The sequence below is a fragment of the Zonotrichia albicollis genome, chromosome 5, assembly GCF_047830755.1.
Source record: "Zonotrichia albicollis isolate bZonAlb1 chromosome 5, bZonAlb1.hap1, whole genome shotgun sequence".
NCBI lineage: Eukaryota > Metazoa > Chordata > Aves > Passeriformes > Passerellidae > Zonotrichia > Zonotrichia albicollis.
The window spans coordinates 47,704,287-47,730,533 of record NC_133823.1 but is presented as its reverse complement, the minus strand read 5'-3'; the positions used below and the strand labels follow the sequence as shown (position 1 = coordinate 47,730,533).

At 39.4% G+C, this 26,247-nt stretch overlaps 1 protein-coding gene across 4 annotated transcripts in view; it reads left to right on the top strand.

The window, feature by feature from the left end:
* The window catches only part of PGCKA1 (PDCD10 and GCKIII kinases associated 1), a 41,540-nt gene extending 19,122 nt beyond the window's left edge, over nt 1–22,418 (top strand). For 2 of the 4 annotated variants that reach the window (XM_074541625.1, XM_014269494.3), the window contains exons 2-6: nt 877–926; nt 3,200–3,286; nt 5,912–5,965; nt 18,347–18,394; nt 19,457–22,418. In XM_074541625.1, the coding sequence (XP_074397726.1) occupies nt 18,363–18,394; nt 19,457–20,399 (975 nt within the window). In that variant the 5' untranslated portion in view covers nt 877–926; nt 3,200–3,286; nt 5,912–5,965; nt 18,347–18,362 and the 3' untranslated portion in view covers nt 20,400–22,418. The remainder of the gene's footprint in view (nt 1–876; nt 927–3,199; nt 3,287–5,911; nt 5,966–18,346; nt 18,395–19,456) is intronic. The other 2 variants (XM_074541626.1, XM_026795581.2) reach the window with 1 other exon arrangement.
* Nucleotides 22,419–26,247: the final 3,829 nt, after the last annotated feature.

The window sequence follows — 26,247 nt, the reverse complement described above, 5'->3', positions numbered from 1 at the left end:
TCACTCTGTTTTCCCCTGGAGTTTTCTGCAGCAGCCATTACTAATGCCTTTGTTAGGCAGAAGTTGGCTGGAACCACGAAAACAGGAGCTGACCTGCTGCTTCTCTGATCTGGGTGTCACAGAACAAGGATTTGTTGCAGTCATTGCTTTGCCACCTGCCTGAGGTATTCAACTGTATCTAGCACAATGATGCTGGAAAGCATTCAGGAGTAAATACACAATAACATTTGTATGTTTACAGCATCTGTTAAAGGTGTGGGTAGGGTGAATTCTCTGCTGTGTGTTTCCAGAGCAAGTCAACCCCATTAATTAAATTCATGCTCTTGTCCTGCTTCAAAAGTAAAAGCAGAGATGATTTATGGGTGCTGACAGCTGCAGGAACCGGTTTTGCTCACTCCCTCTCATTAATTAATTTTGAAGCATCTGGATAGGTCAGTTTCTCAGATTCTAAACACACAAAAGGCTATGCACATCCTCAGTTTCTGCAAAGAAAGAAAAATACCTGTTCCATGCAGAGAGCTGTCTGTCATGGTTTCTCAGTGCTGGCTGAATAATGCCTACTGAAATTGTGTAACTCAATATCCCTGTGCCTGCCCAGGCAACTTGTAGGATAAAGCTGTAAGAGGTCCCAGTGACCAAAAACATTTCTTATCCAGTAATTATTTTACTTAACAACAAAAACTCTCAAATGAGAAAGTGGCACTTGTAGAACAGTGTAATCTACAGTAACAAAAATTTTTCTCTAACAACAGACCCAGGTAAATTGCCACAAACACTCCCTTCTAGAGGGAATATCAATGTCAGTATATTGCACATAATGATATATCAAATATAAAAATAGAGCAATACACCAACAGGTTTATTTCTTTTTTCTAGGTTCTTTAAACAGGAGGCAGATTGCTAGCATCTGGGGCTGAAAGCTGGAGGTAAGCAATCAGAAGATATTTAACATACAAGCTAGGAACAGGAAATTGTTACAGAAGTGGAAAATTTTGGGTACTGAACTTTCACCCTCAGCTCCTGCAAGATTTTTACTAATAAAGAGCTATAAAAACATAGACAGATTATATTGACATTGCATTATCTGCCCAGTAGAGCCATATGCTGCTTCTGCAGACATGGCCAAAAAGATCAAAGCTTCCCATTCATTAATGAGCTAAACCTGGGTGTTGCATGTTTCATATCATGCTGTAGACCTATATTGACAGAGTGAAGGGCTGGGCAGAGCTCTGGATCTGTCTTTCAATCAATTATTTTATGATTCTGTACAACACTTTGTAAAGCATAAAGCAAATTTATCTTGTTGTGATTCATAGCCCAGACAGCAGAAAGCCTGCCAGGAACAAGGATACTGCCATCTAAAGCAGCTCATGATCCCTAGTTACCAGGAAGAAATAAAAAGTTTCCAGCATGGTCTATAAAAGTGGTGGAGCAAACAGAACATAAAACTCTCTGCCAGTGACCCAAAGGGGCCTCACTAACAGATGACTGTGACTGAGAATCTCTATCTAGGCATGAATGGGCACATGGTACTGGGTTACAGAATCAATGGAGAGCACTATCTCGAGGTGCCTTAGCTAATAGAAAGATAGTAATTTTCCAGAAAACTCTTGTACAACTGGCAAGACCACAGAGCTCTTTCAAATAGCCTATTTTCAGCTGTGAATCAAGATCTCTCCTTTTGTCAGCTGGTTTTTACCACTCAGGAAACAACCTGTGCCTTCTGAGTTATTGATGAGGTGCTTCACAAATCAAGGAGATCTGTCAGATTTCAAAGAATTGTTAAACAGTGTTCATTAAATGTTAGGTGGTGCATAGCATCTTACCTGCTTACATTCTTCATGTTGTTGGTGACAAGTTTGATATTTACAAGGAGCAATGTGATGACAGAATTCAAGAGCTGACATACTGATATATTTTAAAAAATTAAAGAAAATTTGACAGAACAAATAACCTCAACATGATTATAATTCATATGTACTTTTTGTAAAGAAAATTGAGTATTCACGCCTCTTCCTCCTCAATTCCTTCAGGAAACCAAGACCCAAGACAACCCTAGTTACCTACATTTCCTTCTTCTCATCCCCATAGAATCTAAGAGAGAGGTGTGCAGTTTGATAGTTGGAAGATTATTTTTTCACTCCAAGAATTCATGGAAACAATTCAGGATTTTCAAATTCTGCTTTGATTTCACAAAACTGCTCCTTTTCCTAAACTTAGAACAGAATCTTAAAGGCTTTGAATCCATTCCTAGCAAGGTTAATCAGTTTAACCATCAAAACGCAGTGAAACACATTAATACAAACCATATGTAAACAATCCTAGTGAAACACATGGGCACAATCACAAAGAATGCATGGAAATCAGAGGTTTGTTCCACTGAAAATTAAATTGCAATGAAGAACTGAACTCATCAAAAAGAACTCGCAAAAAGAGTTACTGAACAACAGACATTGTAGCATAACGGCCAAGGTTGTTAGAGAAGGGAACTATGAGGGAAATGCAAACCTGAGGGCACTAGAATTAAATGGGAAATTAAAACCACTATTGATAGCTAAGCATTTGATGAAACTCTAGGGGACAGCATAGAATTCTAACACTTTTTATTGACAAAGGAAAACACCTAGTGTCTACAACTAAGTGATCTTCAGCTCAGCTTAGAAGATCAAGTTGTGATTTCCAGAAAGAAAGAGTTAAGCCTTGTATTGTTTGAGTAAAGTTTGTTAGTTCTCTTTGATCCTCAGGGTGAGGGAGACCTTTCTTACCAAAAGCACTGATCAACTTCACACACTGAACAAAGAGAGAATCTGTGTGGTGCTTGAGATCTTCAAGGTGGGAGCTCCTAATGGAGCATGACCACGGGTGGATCAGAGTGACAAATATCTGCTCAGAGAATGCAGCACCCCATACACCTTCCCAGTGGAGGACAAACACAACTTTTAAAACCAAAAGCCTAGAAAGAGATTCTAGTGCAGCACAAGAAGGTGCTCAAATAACTGTGTCAAAAAGGTTAATTTTGTTCAGCGTGAAACACACACAGGATCTGAAGCATATCTATGGTCTATGTCAAAGCAGGTTTAGATAATTTCATTTTCATTTTGGTCCTATGACTTTGAGATAGCATGTTTTCAGCAACTAAATGAAATGGAAAACACCAATATGAGCTTCTGAGAGCCTAAAGATTTTGTTTAAACTCCAGGTTATTTTGGAATGTGAAAGCTGCTTGCTGCTTGGATCCATGACAACCATGTAGACACTCTTCACTCTAACAATCTTCACCAGCATGGTAAGTCATACTCCAAAGACTGAGTCTCACTGGTGATCGTGTTATGCAATAAGCTGCAGTGACTAGGTGTAAAAGGCTTCATGCTTCTGGCTTAAAGAGAGTAATATAAAAACTATTAAACAACATAAGCAAGAAGCAAGCAGGATATGGCAGCATACCTTGATTTATGAACACTGTTTAACACACCAGGCAAGTATTAAGTTTCCCAGAATATCTCAGAAAGGATGTTGCTAAGCAAAGATGATGGTAAAAAGAGTACTTAATTAAGATGTCTGAATGCAATTTATAGGGCTAACAGCCATGCTCCAAACTATTACCAGCAAGCAGAAAAGGAAAAAGGTCCAAATACAATGAAAAAAAAAAGATACTTCAAACTCAAGTTTAAGAGCAAATATAGGATGTTTTGTCTACTTTGGGGTCAAAAGCCAATTACACAGGCATAAGACAGAAGCTGACAATCAAACCAGTTATCATTGGGCACGATACAAGGAGTGTGCTGACAACTAGCCAACAGCTGTGACTCCCAGCAGCTCTCCTTTTTGGTAGTTTCATTTTACATTTCTACATAATTATAGGAATTTCCTAGAGGACTCAAAATAAACAAACAAAACCCAATAATAAATTAAAGGAAAACCCTGTAGCTGACCTACTACTTCAGAATTTGTTAAAAAGACAAAAGGAATTTACATTCAGCAGTTAAGAATGCACTTGAAAGTTTAGTAAAACAAGTTACCTGCTTCCTTTCATAACTAGACCGTGGATTTTATTTTTCATTTCTTTTCACTGTATGTGTAAATGTTTAGGTCATGGCTTACACAAAACAAATAAGGACATCAGGACCAAATTATACTGCAAGATTGTTAGAGATCTGAACAAAAATTAAAAGGAGGAATCTTGCAACTAATAATGATATCTATATTTAAAAATAAAATAGAATGCAAAAAGGACATAAAATGACCGCAGTAAAAGGTTGCATAAAAACAGGAACACACCATGACTCATTCTTCATAAGCTTTATTATTCACTTCACATAAAGTACTGATCACACCTTTAGCAGATGCACAAAAACATTCAAACCTTTGCAAGAGTACAGTAAGATTGAACAGGGCTATAAATCTTCAAAGTGCAGCACAAACATTAAGCTCTGAGGAGGATATGAAATGGTGACATACAGGACAGGTTAAGTGACTTGCGCTAAGGGCAACAGAGCAGCGCAGTGAACCGAGGCTGAATGAATCCCAGGTTCTCCCTAGCAACGAGCCACATCAGATACCCAGGCCACTTAAATTTGCATTTAGGTTTCAATCATATTTCAGGCTTTTAATAGAAAGTCCTCTAAACATCACCCGTGGGTCAGACACCATGAAATGTTTTCTTCTTGTATTTGCAGGCAAACAGCAACCATGAAACTACATATACAGCCAGGGGTACTTTCAAACCTGGAAGCTAGATACTGACATTTTATAAGAACTTGCCAGAGTTTACCCATAAATTACGAAAACTATAACTGCAAAGAATATGTATGCAATGAGAGTATAGCAAAGAGCGCAGCAGCAGCAATGAGCATGTTGCTTGTACTGTCCTTGTTGCCTTGTACTTTCCTCCTCAGCCCCATTGCCTATGGGTGCTGAATTCAGGAACAAATTACCCTGGCTTAGATCCTAGGAGTGCTCTGCTGAAAGGAATCTCAGGACAACATAAACTTCACCCTCTTGCAAGAAAGCCCTTGCAGGTTTCAAGAATGGTGCAAGCATAACTCTGTGTGGATTTGTGGTTTGTAATGTAAGCTACACTGAGATTTTTCAAGTTATCACTCATGCAGAGAGATGCTGAGAATGAAAGAAAGCACATGGCCCTCTTTCTAAAACCTACAATAAAACGCATTGCCCATTCCATAGAAATGAACTTCACTTGGTGATTCATGGTCATTATAGGCTTGCATGAGTGCACAAGTCCTCATGGGCTCACATTTCTCTCACTACAAGAAATACTGAAAATATTTGTATTTTTAAAGGAGGAAAAGCATCTGCATTGCAGTATTGTTATACTCTAAATCTACAATTTATCTTTTTAGAAATTCTTAATACAAAACACTTTGCTGAGCTTTCCATTTAGCTGGAGCATGTCTGAAAGAACAACAGCTTTACCAATATCTAGAATATTATTGCAATGCCAGAGACATCTAAGTTTCAAAGTTTGTGAAAATCTGAAGGGTGAAATTCTGACAAGCACACATGAAGTTTTAATGGATACTACAAATATCCTGGCACCCAGAAAGAAAAAGAAAAAAAGAAAACACATAGGAAAGAAAGTTCCATAATACTGCATATTTGAAAGTTTTCTAATTTTACTGCTGTTGTTGAAACACTTCACATGAGTCCTAATCCACTGTAGCAAAGCTTATGTTCACTTTAAGCAGGTTAGCATTCCAGTTCAGCTCAAGGGGATGAGCATACTACTCAAGTGATTTATTTGATCACTGTCTAAATTTAAAATTCACAATGGTACCAAGAGGAGGTTGTTCTATTTCCACATTGTTTGCATTAGACAGTTAACGCCTCAGAGGTTCCTTCTTACATATGTGTGCATGTGAAGAAACCACTTGCAAAGTGTTTTCTCTTGCAGAACCAAGACATTTAAAACAATCTTTGAAGCAGTCAATGGAGTACAATTGGAAAGGTAGGATTATTTTTTTTTCTCCTTGTGTATGTTTAAAAATTACTGGCCATTCACTATTGTAACTTCAGCATTCCACAACATAAACCATCTCTCCCTACAGTACTCCACAGTATTTTCTAATGACAACACTCAGCTGCCACAAGCACTAGTGACAGGACAGAACTGTTTCTTTCCAACCCATAAGTTTTCTGATGTAGCAAATAAAAGCTTGCCAATTTCCCCTCTGAAGTCTAGAAAAAGACACTGTACAGAAGAAATACAGGAATAAAAAACTGAATCAATCTAAGACAGTAAACATAGGTGAAAAATGGCAAGAGAAAATGTGAAAATGCAGGCAAATTGTAGGGAAAGAACAAGAAGAATGGAAGGCAAACAGAAGAAAGAGAACCAATTGGAAACCATAAGGATTAACTTGGTTTGAGAGGGAGAGCACACTGACTTCTAACAGTTTCCCTATAAAGAGCTGCAGGTTATGCCATCAAATGGTCCAACACAAAAGCACAACTTCCTGACAATGTTAAGGAATCTACTTGGTCAATGTGCTGGATTTTGGGGGGATTTTGTTTTGTTTGGGGGTTTTTTGGTGCTGGTTTCTTTTTTATGGGGGCAAGGGTGTAGTTTTTGCTGGGTTGGGTTGTTTTCCTTTTGTTTTCATAAAAGAGAACCATTGACTTATTCTAACTGCTTATGGCTTTATCCAATTTTCTTGGTATTAAGAGAGGCTGATGTTCTGAGCACAACAATACCATCACAATACTTGCCACTAGCAATATTTCATATGATATAAACAAATCAGAAGCATCTGAAATATTCAGGACAAGATGATTTTTGGGCACACTAAGCTACAGTTGAATACCAGTGCTGAGATCACATATCCTGCCTGGCCTAAATCCTGCCCAAACACATATACACAGCCCACTCCAATCCTGTATTTGAAGCAATCTCCATGGACATCCAAGTCTATTTTCAGAATATTGCTCCCTGAAGTAAAAATGTATGGCATACTTGAAGTATAAAGGCCTGCTAAAGTCCAGCAGTGTCTCTTCATACCCTCTTACAAAGAATCAAGGGGGAAAAACCAATCAAACAAAGAAGCACTGAGCCTTTTCATTGAACTGATGTGCGACCAAGAGTTTTCAATAAGATAGAATGACAGGATTACAGGAATTAACCTGCTTAGACTTTGTTGCCGATTTCCTAAGTTTTATTTTCTTATTTTAACTTAAAAAAATTTCACAGTATCTAAAACATATGAGATCTCCACCTCTTCTCTTCTTTTCCATTTTACTCTGTTCACCAAGGTCACCTAAAGATTCAAAGTCTTTCAACAGCATATTTTAAAGGTTCTTTTATCTTTGGCCCCAAATTTCAGAAGAAGGTCAATAAATTATTTTTGCACGGAACTCACAGGCAAAAACAAGAGGCAACAGCTTCCAGCAGATGGGCCAACAAAGAGCTTGATTTCAGAATGTACAGAGTGCTGCCATGCTGCCAATGAGTGGCACTGTCTGGCAATGTACAGGGCACAACCACACAATCACAGAATAAGCTGAGTAAGAAGGGCCCCACAAGAGTCATGGAGTCCAGCTCCTGACCCTGCACAGCACCATCCCCAAGGGTCACACTGTGTGCCTGAGAGCATTGTCCAAATGCTTCTGGAACTCTCAGACTTGGTGTTGTGACCTCTTCCCCAGGGCCCATTCCAGGGCCCAAACTGCCTCTGGGTGAAGAACCTTGCCCTAATATCCAACCTAAACCTCCCCTGAAACAATTTCAGACCATTCCCTCTGGTCCTGTCACTGGTCACCACAGAGGAAAGATCAGTGCCTGCTCCTCCTCTTCCCCTCACGAGGAAGCTGTAGACTGCAATAAGGTCTCCCCTCAGTCTCCTCCAGGCTGAACAAAACAAATGACCTCAGAATATACTTAGGAAGCATTCTGACTTGTCAATTTTTTCTCACAGACTAAATCCTACAGCAGTTATGCTGTAGCTTTCATGCGCACTGTCTGACACTGTCAGTTTTTCTAATGTCCCAAGTAGGATTTCTCATTGATAACAGCATCCATAAAACTGCATGGAATTATTCCACGAGGCTAAAAAAATAAGCCTTTATACATATATGTGCAGTTGAGAAACAGTCTGCATCTGGAAAGTACTTCTATATTTCAGCAGGCTTAAATCAACTGATTCTGTAAATGGAAAGTGACTTCCAGGCCAGAAGACAGCACCCACAAGTCCCAGTCAAAACCACATAGGAGGCAGCGATTGCTTTACACAGTATTCAAAGAGTTAGAGAATTCCCTCATAAATTAGGATTCCCAGCTCAGTTTGACCCTCAGTCTCTAAGACACATTCACAGCTATCAGAATCGTGTCTTTGATGGCTCTCAAGCAGGCTGCTCAAGCCTGACATCAGGAAGAAAGCAAAGTATGAGCAAGGGAACTTTGTGAATCGTAGACCCATGACAGCACCATCTCAAGACCCAATTCTAGAGCTGGTTTTATGTTATATCTTTTTAAAAGACATTGGATACAACCAAGGATTTCCAGGTGAAAAGCTGGAACCCAAGAATCCACCCTCCAAAGTGCGCAGTTGTACAGAATCGCATAGAGACACATTAACCTCTCAAGAGAAATGACATTTCAGACACAGTCCCTCTGTTCCATAAAAATTGGCTACAACTAATTTGAGGCTCCACTTGTGTTGCCAAATACAGACCCCCACTCAGGCCTAGCCTAACACAATTACTGACCCAAATATAGCTCCTCTGCTGATTGTTTCTCTCACATGCATATGACCATCTGCTTCCCATTTTTGCCTTGTCACACTTTCAGACCATGAATCCCTTGGGAAGGAACACATTTCTATGTTTGCCTCTATACAATATGGGACTAAACAGGACTCAAGGTTTTAGGCCCTACTATTAAACAAGCTGTTATATTTTATGGGATTGATAATTTTAAAAGACAGGAAACAAACTTCAGTAATTTAAACACTAGACTATGTAAGTTTGGAAAAACCAAACGTAGAAAACAAGCTTAGCTGAAGAGGAAATGAGTGGGTATATGCTACCAGCTATATTTGGTTTTCCTTTATGTAATCTGGCTAATGATTGTGAGAGCTGTACCCTTTTCCCCACTTCTCCTTTTACTCCTTAAATATAAAACAATTATTTTGCATGGTAAATAATGGGGGTAGGGAAATGTTCCGTGACCTAGTGCTGTGAATGATGAGGAACTAGTCAGAGAGAATGTATTTCCTTTTAAGTATCTTATAAATATTTTAAATCAATTACAAAGAGCTTAACAGGAAAAAAATTACATGCTCAGATCACCTCCAAATTGTAGCCCTTGTGTCCTCTAGGACATGCTGCCACAGAAAGGTCCATCTTCCATGTGAGCTGGCCTTACTCTCTCAACTGTTTATAAAACAGTCAACAGCTACCAGAGATAAAAGGTCAGTGAATGACATAATACAAGAACGTCTTTTTAAAAACAAAGCAACTAACTAACTAAAAACAGAACAAAAACAACAACAAAAATAGCACAAACCCCAAAACTGTCAAGGTAGAAATAAGAATCTACTATGAGAATAAAACATGGCACTTCATGTGCTGACTAACAGAGTCAGGAAGCCACCAGAAGTAAGTGGAAGATCTGGCTGACCTTACTGGTCTGAAAAGAAGGACATTTTGAGGAGGAGCCTAGCAGGATTTAACATAGCTGTGTATATTATTATCAGCTTACACAATGACCAACAGTTACAAATCAAAATAGAACACCCTTTGTAAAACTGATAGCATCTACTTTTCATTCCCTTCCCCTTCAGCAAACACACTCACAAACAACAAGTGCAGGTGTGCTCGAGCAGTACTGGTAACACCCCAACTTCCCTGCCCTGAGACCTGCCCACTGCTGCCTCTTCTTGGTGCAAAACAGCTGCAAGGAAAAGCAAGAACGTGAAGGGGCAATGTGGGAGCAGAAAACCTGTCAGCATTTGATATAAACACAGCTAGATGCCTGTAGGTATGGGAAGAGAGCAGCTGTAAAGAAATGGAGCAGTTTCTAATGCTGCATTTGCATCAATGCAGGTGTGCTCCCCATTGCAGCTGAAGTATTCACACAGGCACAGAGCAATTTGCAGGTACTGCCATTGCCAACTGGACTGGTACAGATTCATGGCAGTACAACTACACATATGCAAGATAATTAACATGCATTTTTCTTATAAGCAGAGCAGACTAAATCTGACTTTTCTCTGCATTTTGAGAAAACAAATGTAGCCAGACACTTCCCCTGCTCTGACCATCCTGACTGCCAAAGTAGCTTCTCATCAGATCACAGCCAGACATCAGCTGGCAGGATGCTCTTCCCTGTGCTGAGCAATGTCACAGCCTGCACCCACAATCAGGGGGCATCACTGACCCCTGCACAGTAGTCACACACACCTCACAGCTAGGAGACTGTGCTCTAGCTTGGATGCTGTCATGAACAATCCAAAGATATAATACACAATTTATTCTATTAGAGTACTATTTCATGTACATGGCAATTAAAGGTGACTGCTACTGTACTCCTGGATCTGCATATTTTTGCCAGCTATTACTATTGCAAATTTCCTGGATAAACACTTAATGCTTGCATATCTTTTCAGATGACACAACACAAAGGTTAAAATCATGGTAAGTAGGCCATACTTTGGTGATTAGTTATGCCATATGGATGGTTCATCTGGCAAATATGATTTGTTATTTGGGTATTTGATATTCATAGAACCACAGAAAGGCTTGGTTTGGAAGAGACTTTAAGGACTATGTAGTTCCAATCCCCCTGCCATGGGCAGGGTTGCCACCCACTAGACCAGGCTGCTCAGGACTCCATCCAACCTGGCCTTGAACACTTTGAGGAATGGGGCATCCACAGCTTCTCTGGGCAACCTGTCCCAGTGCCTCACTACCCTCTGGGGAAGGAATTTCTTCCCAACAACTCATCTAAATTTCTCCTTTTTCAGTGTAAAGCCATTCTGCCTTGTCTCACCACTATCTACCTGTATTTAAAGTTGTTCTCCTTGACTTTTATAAGCCCTCTTTGAGTATTGGAAGGCCACAACAAGGTCTCCCCAGAGCCTTTTCTTTTCCAGGCTGAACAACTCCAGCTTTTGTAGCATGTCTTCAGAGGAGAGATCCTCCAACCCTCTGAACTTGTAAATCACTTTCTTCTTAATCTCCCAAAAAGTATGTGATTCTGCTAGTTAGAAACAATTCTGCTTAAGTGTCACTTAGTTTGCTTTGCCTCTCACTATGACTGCTCACATACCTTTGTCATTTAAGGATTCAGTTATTGTACTATGTATCACCTTGATGAAACAAAACCCTTTTGTGACATCAGACCCACTTCCTCAGTAATGAAAAAACTACTCTATGCCAGAATACAAAGCATCCAAATTTATGAGGCTGTAACTGTGAGACTTCTTTAATTTTCCAGATAACAAGCAACCCGTGCTTCCGATCAATGAGACCCTCCAGACTGTGCTGGACTGATTAAAGCCACTTTTCTTCTTTGAAAAAACTACAAGTCTAAATCCGTTTCATGGCTTTACTATGAAGAAGCCTGAATTATACCACTAAATAACACACACAAAGCCAACATCATCTTTCATGTCTTGTATAGCACACAGAACACACCAAATTCTTCCCTCACTGAAATAAATAACCATTGTCTGTACACAGCATCTGTGGGTAGTATCACCCAGAAGTTTGAAGTCATGGAAATGCAAAATATCAGGCCACTTTGTACAATGAACAGTCCATGGGCTTAATTCAGCCTAGTCAGGGAGAAAGGGGAAAAAATCACTTTAAAAAATACATTATCACTCTTAACAACTGATGACAGTGTATGGATTATTTGCATTCAAGCAATGATCATTTTTATCTATTAAAAACGGGGTTCAATTTGAAAAGGAACAAGCATAGGGTGGCAATGGGAGCCAAACATCCCAAACTGACAGCCATAAGTCACCACTGAAGTTAGGCCGTGGCTCAGGAAGTTTTATACAAGTTTTTGAGGAGTCTCCATGTGCCAGCTTCTCCTGTCCTCACTGGTAGCTGCACTAGAAATACATGCAAGCTGTTCAGTAGGCAAATAATATTCTCAGTGGAGAGTAAAAGTGGCTGACAGACCTGTGCAGCTCCTCAGCTCTGTAAAATAAAGAAAAATAGGACTATCAACAGTAACCTTGGCAATAACCTTGTGCTGGCTGGATAGCATGAGGCTCTTTCCGTCACACACTGACACTCCTTCTTCACAAATATAGACCCTGCCTCCCTCAAAAGAGGAGAGCAAGCTGCACCAGAAAAAGCCCTTGCACAGTTTTCTTTCCTTGCAGAGCAGCACAGATAGGAAGGACTGCAGGGTGACTCAAAGTCAATCCACAGGCCATACTCTGCCAGCAGGATGGCACAGCCAGGTGTCTCTAGGGCTGGACTGCAAGATGGCTGAAGCACAGGAACACCACCTCAGTGCTGCATTTTAAGAAAGGGCGAACAAAAAGACTGAAGTCAATTCAGCTAGCAAAACCAGACAGAATAAAATAGCCCTAAAATAAAAAGAGGTGGGATCTGCTTCCTATAAGGGGCCATATTACAGTTCCTCAGTTTAATTCATTTATTTTAAATTATATATGTCAATTGAGTTATTCCCTGAAGTACTTTTAAAATAAATTTCCAGATTAGGATTCAGTCCAGAAAAATGAAATTAGATTTTGGTCCAGCTCTAAGTATTGGTCTCAGTGAAGATTTGAGCACAGACTGTGCTCTCCACAGACCATGGTATAATAATAGAACAGTTGGGGTTGGAAGAGGTCACCTAGCGCATCACCTCTGCAATGAGCAGGGACATCTTCAAGTAGATCAGGTTGTTCAGATCATTCTGGGCCCAGGATAGTTTGGCTTCTCCTACTCCCCAAGCCTGCACCTGTTCTGAGCCCCTCTGGTCTCAAAACAGGTCAGGAAAAAGCCCCCAGGATTTGAAGGGGTTTCTGTATTTTATGTAAGACAGTTCTTACACATTATATTCATCCAACAGTACTGATTAGCCTGCACAGTGTGTAGCTAAGTTATGCTCCGAATCTTTTTTCCTTTACATGGTTTTTCCTGTTATTTTCTCTCCCCCTCTAGCACAGGCTGGTAATTTTTTTCTACTGTATGTTTACTAGTTTTCTAAATTTCTAAATATAGTTCCTCTCAACTCTACCACTCCTACAGTTTTTCTGTGCCTCTTTTGTATTGCCTGTCATCCAGATCAATTATTCCTCTGGCTCCACACCTCAGTAACACAGAGGCTCACAGAATGGATTGGGTTCAAAGGGAGTTTAAAGGTCATCTCATCCACCTGCCCTGCAGTGAGCATGGACATTGCATTTCCTTCCTCCTGCCTGGGCACATCTGAGCCTCTCTCAGACCCAGCACATGCTGAGAACAGTCTCTGAAATCTTCTGGGAGATGTGAATGCCTACTTAGTACAGAAGGCAAACTGTGAGAAGCTTGTCAAGTGCTAGAGCTCTCTAAGGCTATTCCCACCCCACATTCTCTATATTTCCTCTGCATGTGTTTCTATGCAAACACTTTTTCTTGCCACACTTGTTTCTGTGCATATGACTCCTAGAATTTGGCATCTATGTTAGCAAAGAAATACCAACAAGGACAATTGTGTTTGCATCTCTTGTGAGGCAGACTTTATTTTGATGAACAAGGATTTCTGTCCGAGGCAAAGAGACTGGAAACTCAGGGCAGTATCCTCAGAATGGATGGGTTTTACTGAGGAATGCAAAACACAACGAACTGATGGGGAAGACACTGGCAGGCTCAAGTCTGAAAGATGCCTCTACCAGAAAAAGTCATCAGAAGGAGGTGCCTCGGGTCCCTGGGAGATGCATCACTCAGGCTCAGCCCAGATAATACCCATGTAGGAAAAATTTCCTTACTTGCTAAGGTCATCTAGAGTGGGAAAGGATGGAGGAGAGTTAAAGGCAAGCAATAGAAGCATCAGGGGCTGTGGGATGAAAACTCCAAACAAACTAAAACAAACAAACTGAATTAAAAATAGTGATCCAAAATCAGAGTTTACCTGTTGAGATTTACTAGAGCAGCTATGTTAATATTGTCTCCCTCAGCTTTCTGCCTCTGCTCCTGGAGGTGTCTAAAAGGAATTTAAAAATAAAAATCAAGACAGAAGAAAAAATTCACCATGAACAAAAGTAAGACTGACCTTTTTCTGTTTCCATGTAAACTTCCAAAAAATATTGAGAGAGGTGCCAAACCATTTTTATGACTCAAAAATATTTCTTCTTCCCTTTTTATGACATTATCTCTTGTTTGCCTTTTATTTACTCATACCACAGCCACAGTTTAAATAGACAATATGAGTTATGTAATAACTTGGAGTCAGATATCTTGTGTTTCTCAAATCTAATAAAGAAAAGCAGACTTCTCTTAAAGCACACTGTGGCTTGAAACACAAGGCTGTGGGTTTGGAGTCAGACATTATTCTTGTTATCTTCACCAAGGTCTCACACTTGAAAGAGAGCTCCCACCTCATTCTCTTCGCTGGCACCACCATAAGTGTTTTTAACCACCTTCCCTTTTTCAGCAATTGTTTTACTGAAGGGATTTGTGTCCTGCTCTCCTCAAACTAAACTCCTCCTTCCATTGTTCAAATTTTTTACAACTTTTTTTTTTAAGAAGTTGCTCTTCTGTATCATATTGCTTTAAAGGATCAAAGTCAGTCATTCATAACATCAGGTCTTCCTTGTCTCTCTGTGAACTCCTCTTTAATACACTGCAAGCACATTATATCTAGACTATCTTTTGACGTGATCAGCTAAAGGTCTGCTGGGGTGGCTGGGGTAAACACACAAAACTGGGCTCTTCCACCTCTTTCACTAAAGAAAATAATAATAACTTTAAATGAAACAAGCATTGATATTTAATATGCAAACCACAAGGCTATTCCACACTATCACACTGCAAGAATCTGATTATTTTGTAGAACCTGGTAAAAGCTCATCCAGAGTGGCACACTTCAGGAGATCCAGCAGCTACTAAAAGCTGAAAAATTCAAGTTCAAAATTTGAGAGAGTAAGAAAATTAATTCTAGGCCTCCTTCATTTCTTTTACCTCAACAGCTCCATCTTATTCCTGGCAAATGCTCCAAGTGGTCCAGTCTTCACCTAAAAAAACTTCTAAAAAATCTCTACTTAATATTTTTGCAGGACTTTAATGCCAGGTGATCTATTAGTGTCCAGGACTAAGTAACTGCATAATAACTAATGACAGACATTTACAGGCCTTCAGAAATTTCATGGTCAGGACAGAATAATATCCAGGATTAACAGCAGTTTGATCTTAATTCTGAGAACCTGAATGTTAAAGCCAAGGATTTTACTGCCACTTTAGACAGGCAGCCTTTTTCCAGAGGGAAAATAACACCCAAAGTGTTCTACAACACAGCATCTCCCATCATGTCATGTTTTTCTGAAATTATCTCACCAATTTAGCAGCACAGCATATCTGACAGAACAAACATTTGATAAGGATGCAATGTTTCTAAATTCAGTTAACATCCATCAGTTAACATCATCCATTGTAGAAGTTGCAAACGCTCTTTTGTTTCAAGCCTGTAGCAATTGCTTGACTCAAACTGCTCCAGACAGCAGCTTATTAGTATTATTTATCCATTAGCACAACTATGAACATCACACAGCACACAAGTCTTTAGAGCTCGGTATCTAAAACAAGATAAGTAGGATTAAAGCATGATTTTTCATGCTATAAAAGCAATTGGCTCCCCAGAATTATTTTCCAGCTTGACTTGAAAGATTATCATAAATGGAAGGAAAGGGCAAGGGGAAAAAAAAAAAAAGCCAGTGTTCAGACAGTGACATTGTAAAACTATATTCCTATTTCAGGGATGCGAAATAATTCATAAGATAATACAATGTACTGCTTTCTATATGTAATAGTTTATTCATGCCACAGGACAGATCCCATTGTAACTAATCAGTGGAAAAGCATAATGCAGTAGCTGCAGAGAAAATTCCAACAGCAGCTGTAACTAAAAAAATAAAAACCAAACAAAACAAACACACACCAAACAGGAAAGTGCTTTCTGTGAAAACTTCAATAGTAATTTCAATTTATAATTGCCTTCTATGATGATCACAAACATCTTTACAACAAAATAAAGGCCAGTAATTAGGACTTGCCAATGCTTAAAACCTATAAGCAGTATTTTTTGCTTTAAAAACAAAAAAAAATTGTGAATAAAATCCCTGAGTAGGAAATCTGTCTGATAAAACTCTAAGCAGAAGCACCCTGACTTGAAATGCCCACTCTCAGCTAGAAGCAATATCTGTTGTTGGAACTGGTCTACGTACAAATCAGAACTGGGCTCACCAAACCTATAAACTTGAAAGCCAAGCCAAAGGCTGTGTGGGCATTTCAGAGGGCAATCCTCTTCAGACAAAACACCCTGTATCAGAATTCCTGCTGTGATGCTACTGAGGTATGTGGGGTGAGAATGCACAGTACATGGTCTGCAGAGATGGGGAAGGGAGTCTGCCATGCAGGGAGAGAAGAGGCTGGCTTGAAAGCCATTCCAACAAGCACTCAGCTACATCAAGTGGCTACTCCTGATAGAAATTTTTGTTTCAGAACAGTTGATGCGTACACAAAGGCAAAAAGCATAGGTATGAGCAGCTATACCCTAGGATAAACCCTGCTGCTCCATGACTGTAGGCCATCAGAGGCTCTACGAATGAGACGTCTGACATCAGGTATTTAGTTCAGTGCTAACACCAGAAGTACTCAGATTTTAGAGGGGAACTGTTTGGATTTACATTTCTGCTAGCATAATTGCCAGTTCAAGCCATGCCTGAGAAGAATAAATCAATACTACTTTGCTTGGATGTTTTGTAAATAAATTACTCCAGAAAATACCCTGACCTTGCTTCATCAATTTCTGTTCTATGGGAAGTGAGCCACTGTCCTTAGGCATTGGCAAAAGTATGTGAGTTTGTAGAGAATCTCAAGAGAAAAAGAAAGAGTCTGAATAACAATGGACAAAATATATTAAACAACCTGCCCTGACTTATTAACTTTAAACAAGGTAGCCACCACCCATAAAGAATATTGGGTGTTTTAGGGGTTTTGGATGTTCAGATCTGGGACATCAGTTTAGGTTCAGAACAGCAATGTTCTCAAGGGTCCATTTCTTCTTATAATAGAAGACTTTGGCATAAGAACCATATAATAGATGGTTCTTAGCATCTCACTGGGTCAAGCAATAATGTAGCAAAACACAGTCTGCTAGTTCTAGTGAAATTCTGGAATTTTACTGTAGCAAAATGGAGGTGCAACCTACTGCTTATAACAAAATGCCCATTCCAGGAATTTGTCTGTGCCTCACTAAGGGAAAGTTCCACAAAAACGTCACCTCAGTGCTCAGTGGATGTCACAGAGTCAAGTGAACAGAAACAAGAAGATATTAGGAAAGAATAAATTTGCTTCTTTCAGGTTTCAAACACCTTGAGAATTCTGCATTTGTAGCTCCCACACTTAATTTTAATAGGATGTTAAAATGCAAAAAGACTCAGAGCACCACAAGGACAGTTCATAGGCACGAAACAACGTCAGTATGAGTAATATTTAAATAGATGAGCACTGAAGGAACAGTACAGGACCTCTCCTATGGTGACAATTGGACACGATGGTTACTACTTCTTCTAATACAAGAACTACAAGGCAACAAATACTACTAGCAAAAAACTTCTAATATAAGAACTACAAGGCTCCAAGTACTACTAGTAAAGAACAGGTTCAAATCAAACAAAAGCAGGTGATTCCTCACACAGGCAAGGCTGGTCTGTGAAACTGCTGAGTAAAGGATGTGGTAGATGCTAGCAGTTTACTGTTTCAAAAAACAGCTGGGCAAATTCATGGTAGAGAACTTGACCAACAGGTGTCAAGTGGAAATAAAATGGAAAAAAAAGCCCAACCAAACAACAAACCAACAACTCACACCCCATACACTGACTTGCAATTCTCCCAGTCATAAAATTGCTTAGGAAACTACTCAGAGTACATCACTAAGAATTGTTGAATTCCTCCCCAGATTTTTCCCCAATTAAAGACCATTGCCAATGCACAACAACAACCTACAAAGACCTTGAACAGTGCTCCATCCATTCTTGTGTAGACATCTTTGTTTTTAGCTAACAAACCCTTCTAAACATGAGCATCATTTTCAATGCAATTGCTCATATTTTAATTTCATAATGCTTCACTCACTCTGTCTCTCCCTTGCCCTCCCTTTCTCTCTTTTCAGGTTAAGGAAAATCCAGATGGGGTGCAGGTGCTGCAAAATGATACAAAGGTACAATAAAACAAGAGTGTCTTAGACTGAATAAAAGAAAAGCATTAAGCCGTGTGTCTGTGCTCCCCACACCTGTTGCTTTAATTAACCACTGTAAAAGGTTAGAGTTTTCTCAAAGTTTACAGCATCTTTAGGTATAGGCATGTAGATTTCCTATGAAAGTCCTTTAATTTACTGTAATTAAGGTCCACTTCTATAATTCCTATCCCACAAAAGGAATTGTGTTGCATTGAAAACTCTTATTTAGTAAAGTTTTTTGTAATTTAGGTACCATGGGCTTCCCCCAATTCAGGAGGGGCAAGGAGCACACATTAAATCAGATCCTCCCTTCTCCCAAGCAATGGAAATGAACAGCAGTTCCTTGCTTCCATCATAGCTGTTAAATGTTGTTAGCTGGGGAAGAATTCCCATATTAAAAGTCTCCCTAGAGAGGAGGACTAGCTAGTTTTACAAAGAGCACATTTCAGCCCCACTGGAGGGTCACTGCTGCCCCTTGGCCACTTCTGTAGAAGAGGTAAGGAATGGGGAGAAAACAGTACTATGAGAGAAAAGGAAAGATAAAGAAAAGAGAGAGGCCCTGGGAGTGGCTAGTCAAGGAAAATATAGAGCAAGAGGATGAAAATTAATCAGGAGGGGGCACAAAAAAGGACAAAAGACTTGAAAGAAGAACACCAGGAAAAAATTGAAGATATTTTAGCAACTGTATGAGGACATATTCATTTAAAATCCAGGTTATGACTACTCATTGGCTAATCACCTCCCCAGAGAAAATAAAAAATAAGGCTGGAAACAAGCAATGAGTAGCACACAGTTCTCCAACAGCCTCCTTATGCTCCTGGTGAATCTCAGTACAGGGGTTAGTTATGATCAGTCCCAGAAGACAGCAGCAAACAGCACATTCAGCATTTCCATTTGGTTTAACTCATTCTCAAGACCCAAGGTAAAGTTCAGTGACACTCCTTCTTCAGGACTTTCACCCCAAAAAGGAAGTTTAATCTCTTTTACTAATTATATTGATTAACATCATAAGTAATATTTCTTAAAAAATTTTTCTTACTCCAGCTATATCTTTGATCCAGAAGAGGTACAATCATCTGGATGCATTCATGAAGCCAACAGCTATAAATACAATGAACAAGGCAGCAATAAATCAAAATTCAAAAAGAACAGTGAAAATGAAGAACCCATAAATGAACTCCAGCAGGATGAGATAAACAAAACAGAAAATAAAAATCCAGTAAACAGCACAACAGAAACTCTCGGGAATCACAGAGGCGATGATTCTCAGGAGGATGGCCTTGTGAAGTGTGCTGCAAAGCTTGATGTTGCAGTCAATGGTGGCAACTCCTGTGCTCAGCACTCCATGCTCAACCCCAACACAAGCCCAGTGAAAGAATCCAGTGAAAAGGGAACCTCCAGCCAGTCAGAGGCTTCTCCAGCCAGCAACAGAGACTTTCACACCGAGTCAAATAGGTCTGGACAAGAGCTTGACCTAGAGACAGGCAGTCAGAGTAAGGCAGCCAGCAATGTGCCTAACAGTATTCCAGACTCTCCGTCTGCAGGAGACAGCATCTTTCTCAAAGGAAACTCAACACTGGAAACAGAAAACAATACCATAACACTGCCAGATATTGATTATCCTCAAAATGGGAATCAAACTGGGAACTGTGTTGAAAAAGACAGCTTTTCAGTCAATTGCACACATTCAGACCAAAACACTGGTACTTCAGCAATATGGGACCAGGATCTTCATGCAGTCCCACCCTGGCCTGTGAAAGAGAGCAGTATTGAACCTTTTAGAACAGACTCTGCAAGTGTGAGTGAGAGCCTTACTGGTGGCATCACTGCAGTGGCTGTAACCAAAGTCCCACAGGCACCCACACACACCAACCATAAAGATGCCAATGGAGGAATTGAGGAGGAAGATGCAGAAGTTGCAGCAGCTCTGGCTGCTCTGGAAGCTGCAACAGCAGGAGAAGATGTGGAAGATGATGATGAGTACTAGATGGTTTCTTTCTAACACACTGGGTAAGATCCAGATGTTATTTCTGGATCAATATGAACAGATATACAGCACACATGGAGAGCTGTTATGAACAGCTGATATAAAAGGAGGTGAGACTAAATCTGGGTCCCTTCAGCTCTTTCATACAGCCTTTTAATTTCTACTGCCTGAGGTACAGAAGAGCTCCCTTGAGCTCTTGGTAATGGTAATACTCTTCTCTATGGGCCAAAACAGGAGGGCAAACATCATTTCTTCCACACAGAACATTCAGTTGTACACCCACCTCATCTGCACTCATGCAAGTGTTTCCCTTCTTTCCTCGTGAGGGTCTGTGCACAATGCATGTTCCAGGTAAACTCCCATTATTTAAAATAGCATTATTGAAGCCATGGAGTTAGAAACCACATATTTTCATCATTAGCAGAAAAAAACTACATAAATGAGCCAAAGTTCTATAATCTACTGAAACAGGGAAGGCAGCTTGGACTGAACTGTGGCTATGGTTCCATTATGGATTAAACCTAAATCTGTGCATGTGCACCTGGCACTGGAATGACAACATCATTTTCCACAGACACCTCTCCCTTGACTGCGTTTGATACCCCAAGTGTTGCTGCTTCAGTTTCTTAAAACTGCAGAAGCCCAGCCAAATCCAAGAGAGTGGGTAATTTCTGTTAGTTTAATGTGCTAAAGTAGCTCATGTAAGAACTTCACACACACTATCAGAGAGGCCAGAAAGATCAAAACTCATTCCCTACCAGTCTGGATCGATTAAAACTATTGTAAAACAACAGCCTGAAACCTCTCAACTCCACTAAATTTCCCAGGTGCATGTCACCTGTCTTAACAACACAGTTTTCAAATGGATTGTGCCTCAAACATCCCCTCAAGATGTGCTTTGTTTATATGAAAACAGCAGGAGCCAGTGTGGACTCCTCCTTAAATCTGCTGTAGCCCCTAAGTTTACATCAGGAAAGGGACCAAGCTTCCAGACTGGATTAAGCATAAGATCTGAAAACAGTTGCATTCTTGGAGGGCTGCATTTCTAATGGGAGGAAAAAAAAAGGAGGTATAGACCAATTTGGTGCTGCCAATTCAGGAAAAGTATGGTTGAAATACAAAGTGCTCAACATTTTATACTAAAATTTTGTGGTTTCCAAGTTTTTTTGTTATAAACTCCTAATAAATTTTTTAACCATATGCAAAATAATCTGGTGGGTTTTGTACTTCATGCATTTTGTGAATATAAGTTACATTTAAGAAGTTCAACAAGCTATAGCCCTCTTTAGATACGTGAAAAGCACCAACAACGTATTTGCCTACAGTATATGCTGATTTTGATTTCTCAAAACATTAATGAGTAGGATGGATGGGTACCCAGGAGCACTTATGGTACCCAGGAGTACCTAGGAACAATTAAAACAACCTCAAGTCTCAGCTGCTAGAGAACTATATCCAGCCACAGGCAAGAGTCACAACATTCTATCTGTAAAATAAAAAGCTTTATATGGTTTTAAATATTGTAGCACTGTTGACTTCTCTAACACTTTCCTATTTTAATAGGCCCTTCTAAGCCTTCTCCTAAGTGCATACAAGTCTTACAGATCCATTTGTCTTTCTAAGAAAACGACAATTCTGAGAGTCAGTGGAAGTGCCAGCACATTGCCAATACCGAGTTATGCTCAGTGTCACCAGTCCTGCTGTCCCTGCCCGCCAGCCCAGGGCTCCCCCTGCCCTGCCTGGGGCCCAGGGGCCCATTCACCCCCCAGCCAGCCCAGCCCTGGGCCCTGCTCCCTGTGCTGGGGCTGTCCTGGTGCTGTTGGCTGCCCCATGCCCTGGCTCTGGTGTGGGATCCAGCCTTGCTATCCCCAGGGAACCCCTACTGCTCCCCACATCTCAGCCCCGGGAGCCAGCAGCCCCTTGCTGCACTGTGACACAAACCACGAAAAACAATTCAAGTAAAAAAGATGTTAAAGAAAGAAATGCCACAAACACCCCAGAAAATTGACCTGATTTTTTTCAATATCCACTCATTTCAATTTTTCTGAGCTCCAGCTCAAACTTCAAGTGCAAATCACAACAAGTTTCTCACCTTGCTCCCCAAGCATTAAAACAAATTAGAGGAGAGCCCAGATGCAGCCCAGACAACCCAAACCAATCAACTCCTCCATAGGAACGGCCTGCAGCCACAGGCCACCCTCTGCATGAGAGCAGCTGAGCCACAGACACTCATTGTCACAAATACAAGAGGCAAAACCCAGCATAAAGCACATCTATTCACTGCATTGGAAATAACTGGCCAGGGCTCTTTCACAGAATTAAAAAAAAAAAAAAAAGGTCAGGCATCAAACCTACATCATATGGAAAGCTTCCATAAAATAAACCTGCGAGGTAACACCAACATTCAGCCTTCTTTTATCTGCTAAGTTAAAAATCCCAGTGTGGTTTTTAAATTTAAAAAAAAAAAAAAATGTGTATGCATTTTATATTTACACATGTGTTTATTGACTTTCAACCCTACCATGACACCAGTGAATGTTAGGAATTCTTAGCTTTTTTTCAGATTACAGTAAAATTTTCACAATAAATGTGAAAGAATCACTTATGTAAGAAATAATTTTTAAACACCACACACAATTTCCTCCACAAAAATTGGATTTTAAATAATTATGTGAGAATCAGATCTTACTCAGTCCATCAGATGTTGATTCAAATAAACACAACCACTGCCAGCTTAAAGAATCTATTTAACTCAGGCAATTATGAGAGAAAAAATCAGTAATTTGATAAAGCAGAAAATCACAGAGAAGAAAATGCTACTGGATGCAAGAGTAAATTATTTTAAGACTCCTGTCAAAAATTACATATTTTTTTAAGACACCCAGATACTGTAACTTCAGCTACAAATCAACTGCATTTCCTACATTCAGACGGGTCACTTATGAAGTACCATTTAAGTCTTTCAGTTCTCCTTTGATAAAAAAAAAATAATACAGATGATGGTTGGCCAATATCTAATCATTCTTAGTGTTTCTGTACTTGATGTAATCCTTTATAGGTAAGTGTGAAGACATAGGTAGCAATAAAAAACAGGTAACAGGATGGGAAACCATTATAAGAGTTGGTATTTCTATAAAAGCTTTTGCATCTTGGAAGCTCCTGCTTTATTTGTTATTCTTCAAAGTCTGTAACAATTTAAAGCGAATTTGCAGTCTTTCAAAAGCAAAGAGACATTGAGGAAGACTAAGTTTAGCACCTTCACATTTGGCAGTAGGTTTGGATTATTAAAAAAATTCAGGTTATTGGATTATTTTTAAAAAAGGATTATTAAAAAAATTGGATCACTGCAGAGATTTCACTGGATTATTTAAAAAAATTTGATCACTGAAGAGATTTCACAAACAACTACAGGAGTGGAAAACAGCACAGTCGACCCTCAAGGAAGTTATTTCCTAGAGCAAATGCAGCAAGTTCTGCAAATGCAGAACTCTTCAACTCAGCAAACAAAGTTCTAACAATTAAGCAGGAACCTGGAAATAGATAAATTCCACAAAGGTGTGTTATCACCTTATTGCAAAAGTCCCACACTTTCTTGGTGATTTCTCACAGGCAGCTCCCCGCAGCACTGACTCCTCCTTGTTCCTCTCAGCACAGCCAACAACTGCAATTCTCTCCTCACCAGCCAACCACTCGTCTTCTTATTGGACACAGCTGTGGCCTGTTAAGGGCAGGCCTGTTCCTAACCTTTGGTGATTGGTACAGCTGCAGCTCCTTAGGTGTGAGACTGCCTTCTGCACTATCTTTGTTTTCTTACATTCTATCCCCCCCCCCCCAAAGATAGAGGTGTTTCCTCCCGTTTAAAAGAACAAAAGTAATTGTTTGGGCAAGTGTTGCTATGGAGACTTCCCATTAAAAACTGAAATTCAGAAACAGAAAATCTTATTTTCCAAAAGATATTCCAGATTTCACTGTTTAAGTAAAATATCACTTTAACCATCATTTGAAGGGTGAAACAAGAAACCCTGAGTTGGGAATAAAATTTTAAACTTAATCTTGACCTTATGTTGTATTTGTAGTTTCAATTTCCTAAATGTGATTTAGTTTTCCAAAAGATTATTTCTTACCAATGTATCTCATTTTGCGAAATGAGAATACAATATCTCAACATTTACTAAGGTCTCTGTATATGATATTCCACCTATTTATTCAAATGCCTATATTATACATTTTAATTACATTGAAACAATGATCTTAACAGATTATTTTTCAGGAATTTTGGTAACTTTCCCTGCATGTAGATGAAAATTGGAATCCACTAAATTGCACAAGAGCATCACTTCAAAATCAAATGTATTAAAACTTCTTTAACATGCTGAATATACAAAGAAGTTAAATTATGAAAGTCATTCTACATTAAAAGCTAATTTATTTTTAAACAATTCTGTTAATAAGACTTTCTTTCCAGACATTTTGTCCTACAGTTTAGAACAGAGATACGGCAAAATGTTTAACAGTAATTGTTAGAAGCAGATTAAAATTTTTTCATTGATCTTTTCAACATGAAATGCCCTTGGCAGAGGCTTTTTTTCTTACCATCATTAAATCAAAACAGAAACTCCCCAGCTTATTCCCTTGGCCAAGCTTTTCAAATTTCATCCATTCACATGCACTGCTAAAGACATTAGTCTTAGGACTCCCTTCTCCATTACCAATTTTACTTGGCATCTCCAGGAGCTTTGTTTTTAACTTTTCCTTCTTCTTGAACCTTCACAATCCGAAACTTCAGCTCAGACAATCCGTGAACCAAACTCATGGAGTAAACAGAAAGCAGGAAACACTGCCTGCCCCTAAAACAGTACGACTGCTGACCACTTCTGCAAATTCTGTCCCATCTCCTTTGGGACTTTTTCCATTTCAAACTATGAACTGTTGAAGGTTTTGAAGAATCTAAATGTGCATCTTGGACTCTGTAATACAAATTGAATTAGATTATAGCAAATTAATGCCTTAACATAAGCAGCAATAACTTTTTAAGTGTTTTTTATTAAATGCCATTTTAATTTTTTTAATTGCTTAGTCCAATTTCACAACAGAATTTATCACATGTAGCTACTCCCCCACTCCCTACCTATTTCTCCTTTAGTCAGAGAAAATAAATACTCCCTTGTACATCTTAGTTTGGAAAACAGGATTCTGTCAAAGAAGCAGGGAAAACATCACCTCTCTTGATTTTGTTTCTAATTCTGTTGTTGAAGTACACATCCTAAGCAGTTACCTCACAATGACTGTGATCAAAGCTATCAAGGTTACATCATTCTCTGCTCTGAATCTTGACTGACATTATTATAAGCAAGACTTAACAGGTTTTTGCTTTAATTCATGGCTCAATTACTACACACTAATAACTGAGAAACCTCTCATTCATTAACAAAACAAAAAAGCTCAGAAGTCTTTCAGGAAATACAGCATCCCAATATTATGTCAGGTTGAAGGCAACTTAAGTACTCAACCAATGCCACAAGAAAACCATGTCACATGAAGACAGCAGGTTAAGTCATTTATTTGCTCATTAAGCTCCCTTCTGTTTACTCTGAGCTAGAGATTAGCTTGAATATTATGAGGGTGCAGAAGCAGAGAGGAGAAAGGCAACACCCTCAGCTATTCACCTTAACCTCAAGCATGGCCAGATTTTCAATAATTTGTGATCACATTTCCTATCCCCTCCCTGCTCTTAATACCTGGAGCCAGTACCAAGTAATTTACTTAGACTTATGCAAAATGAAAGTAAGTGACAAAGGCAAGTTAACTACAGAGCAAAATGAATGAGATTAAAACTCTGTTTGGGTAT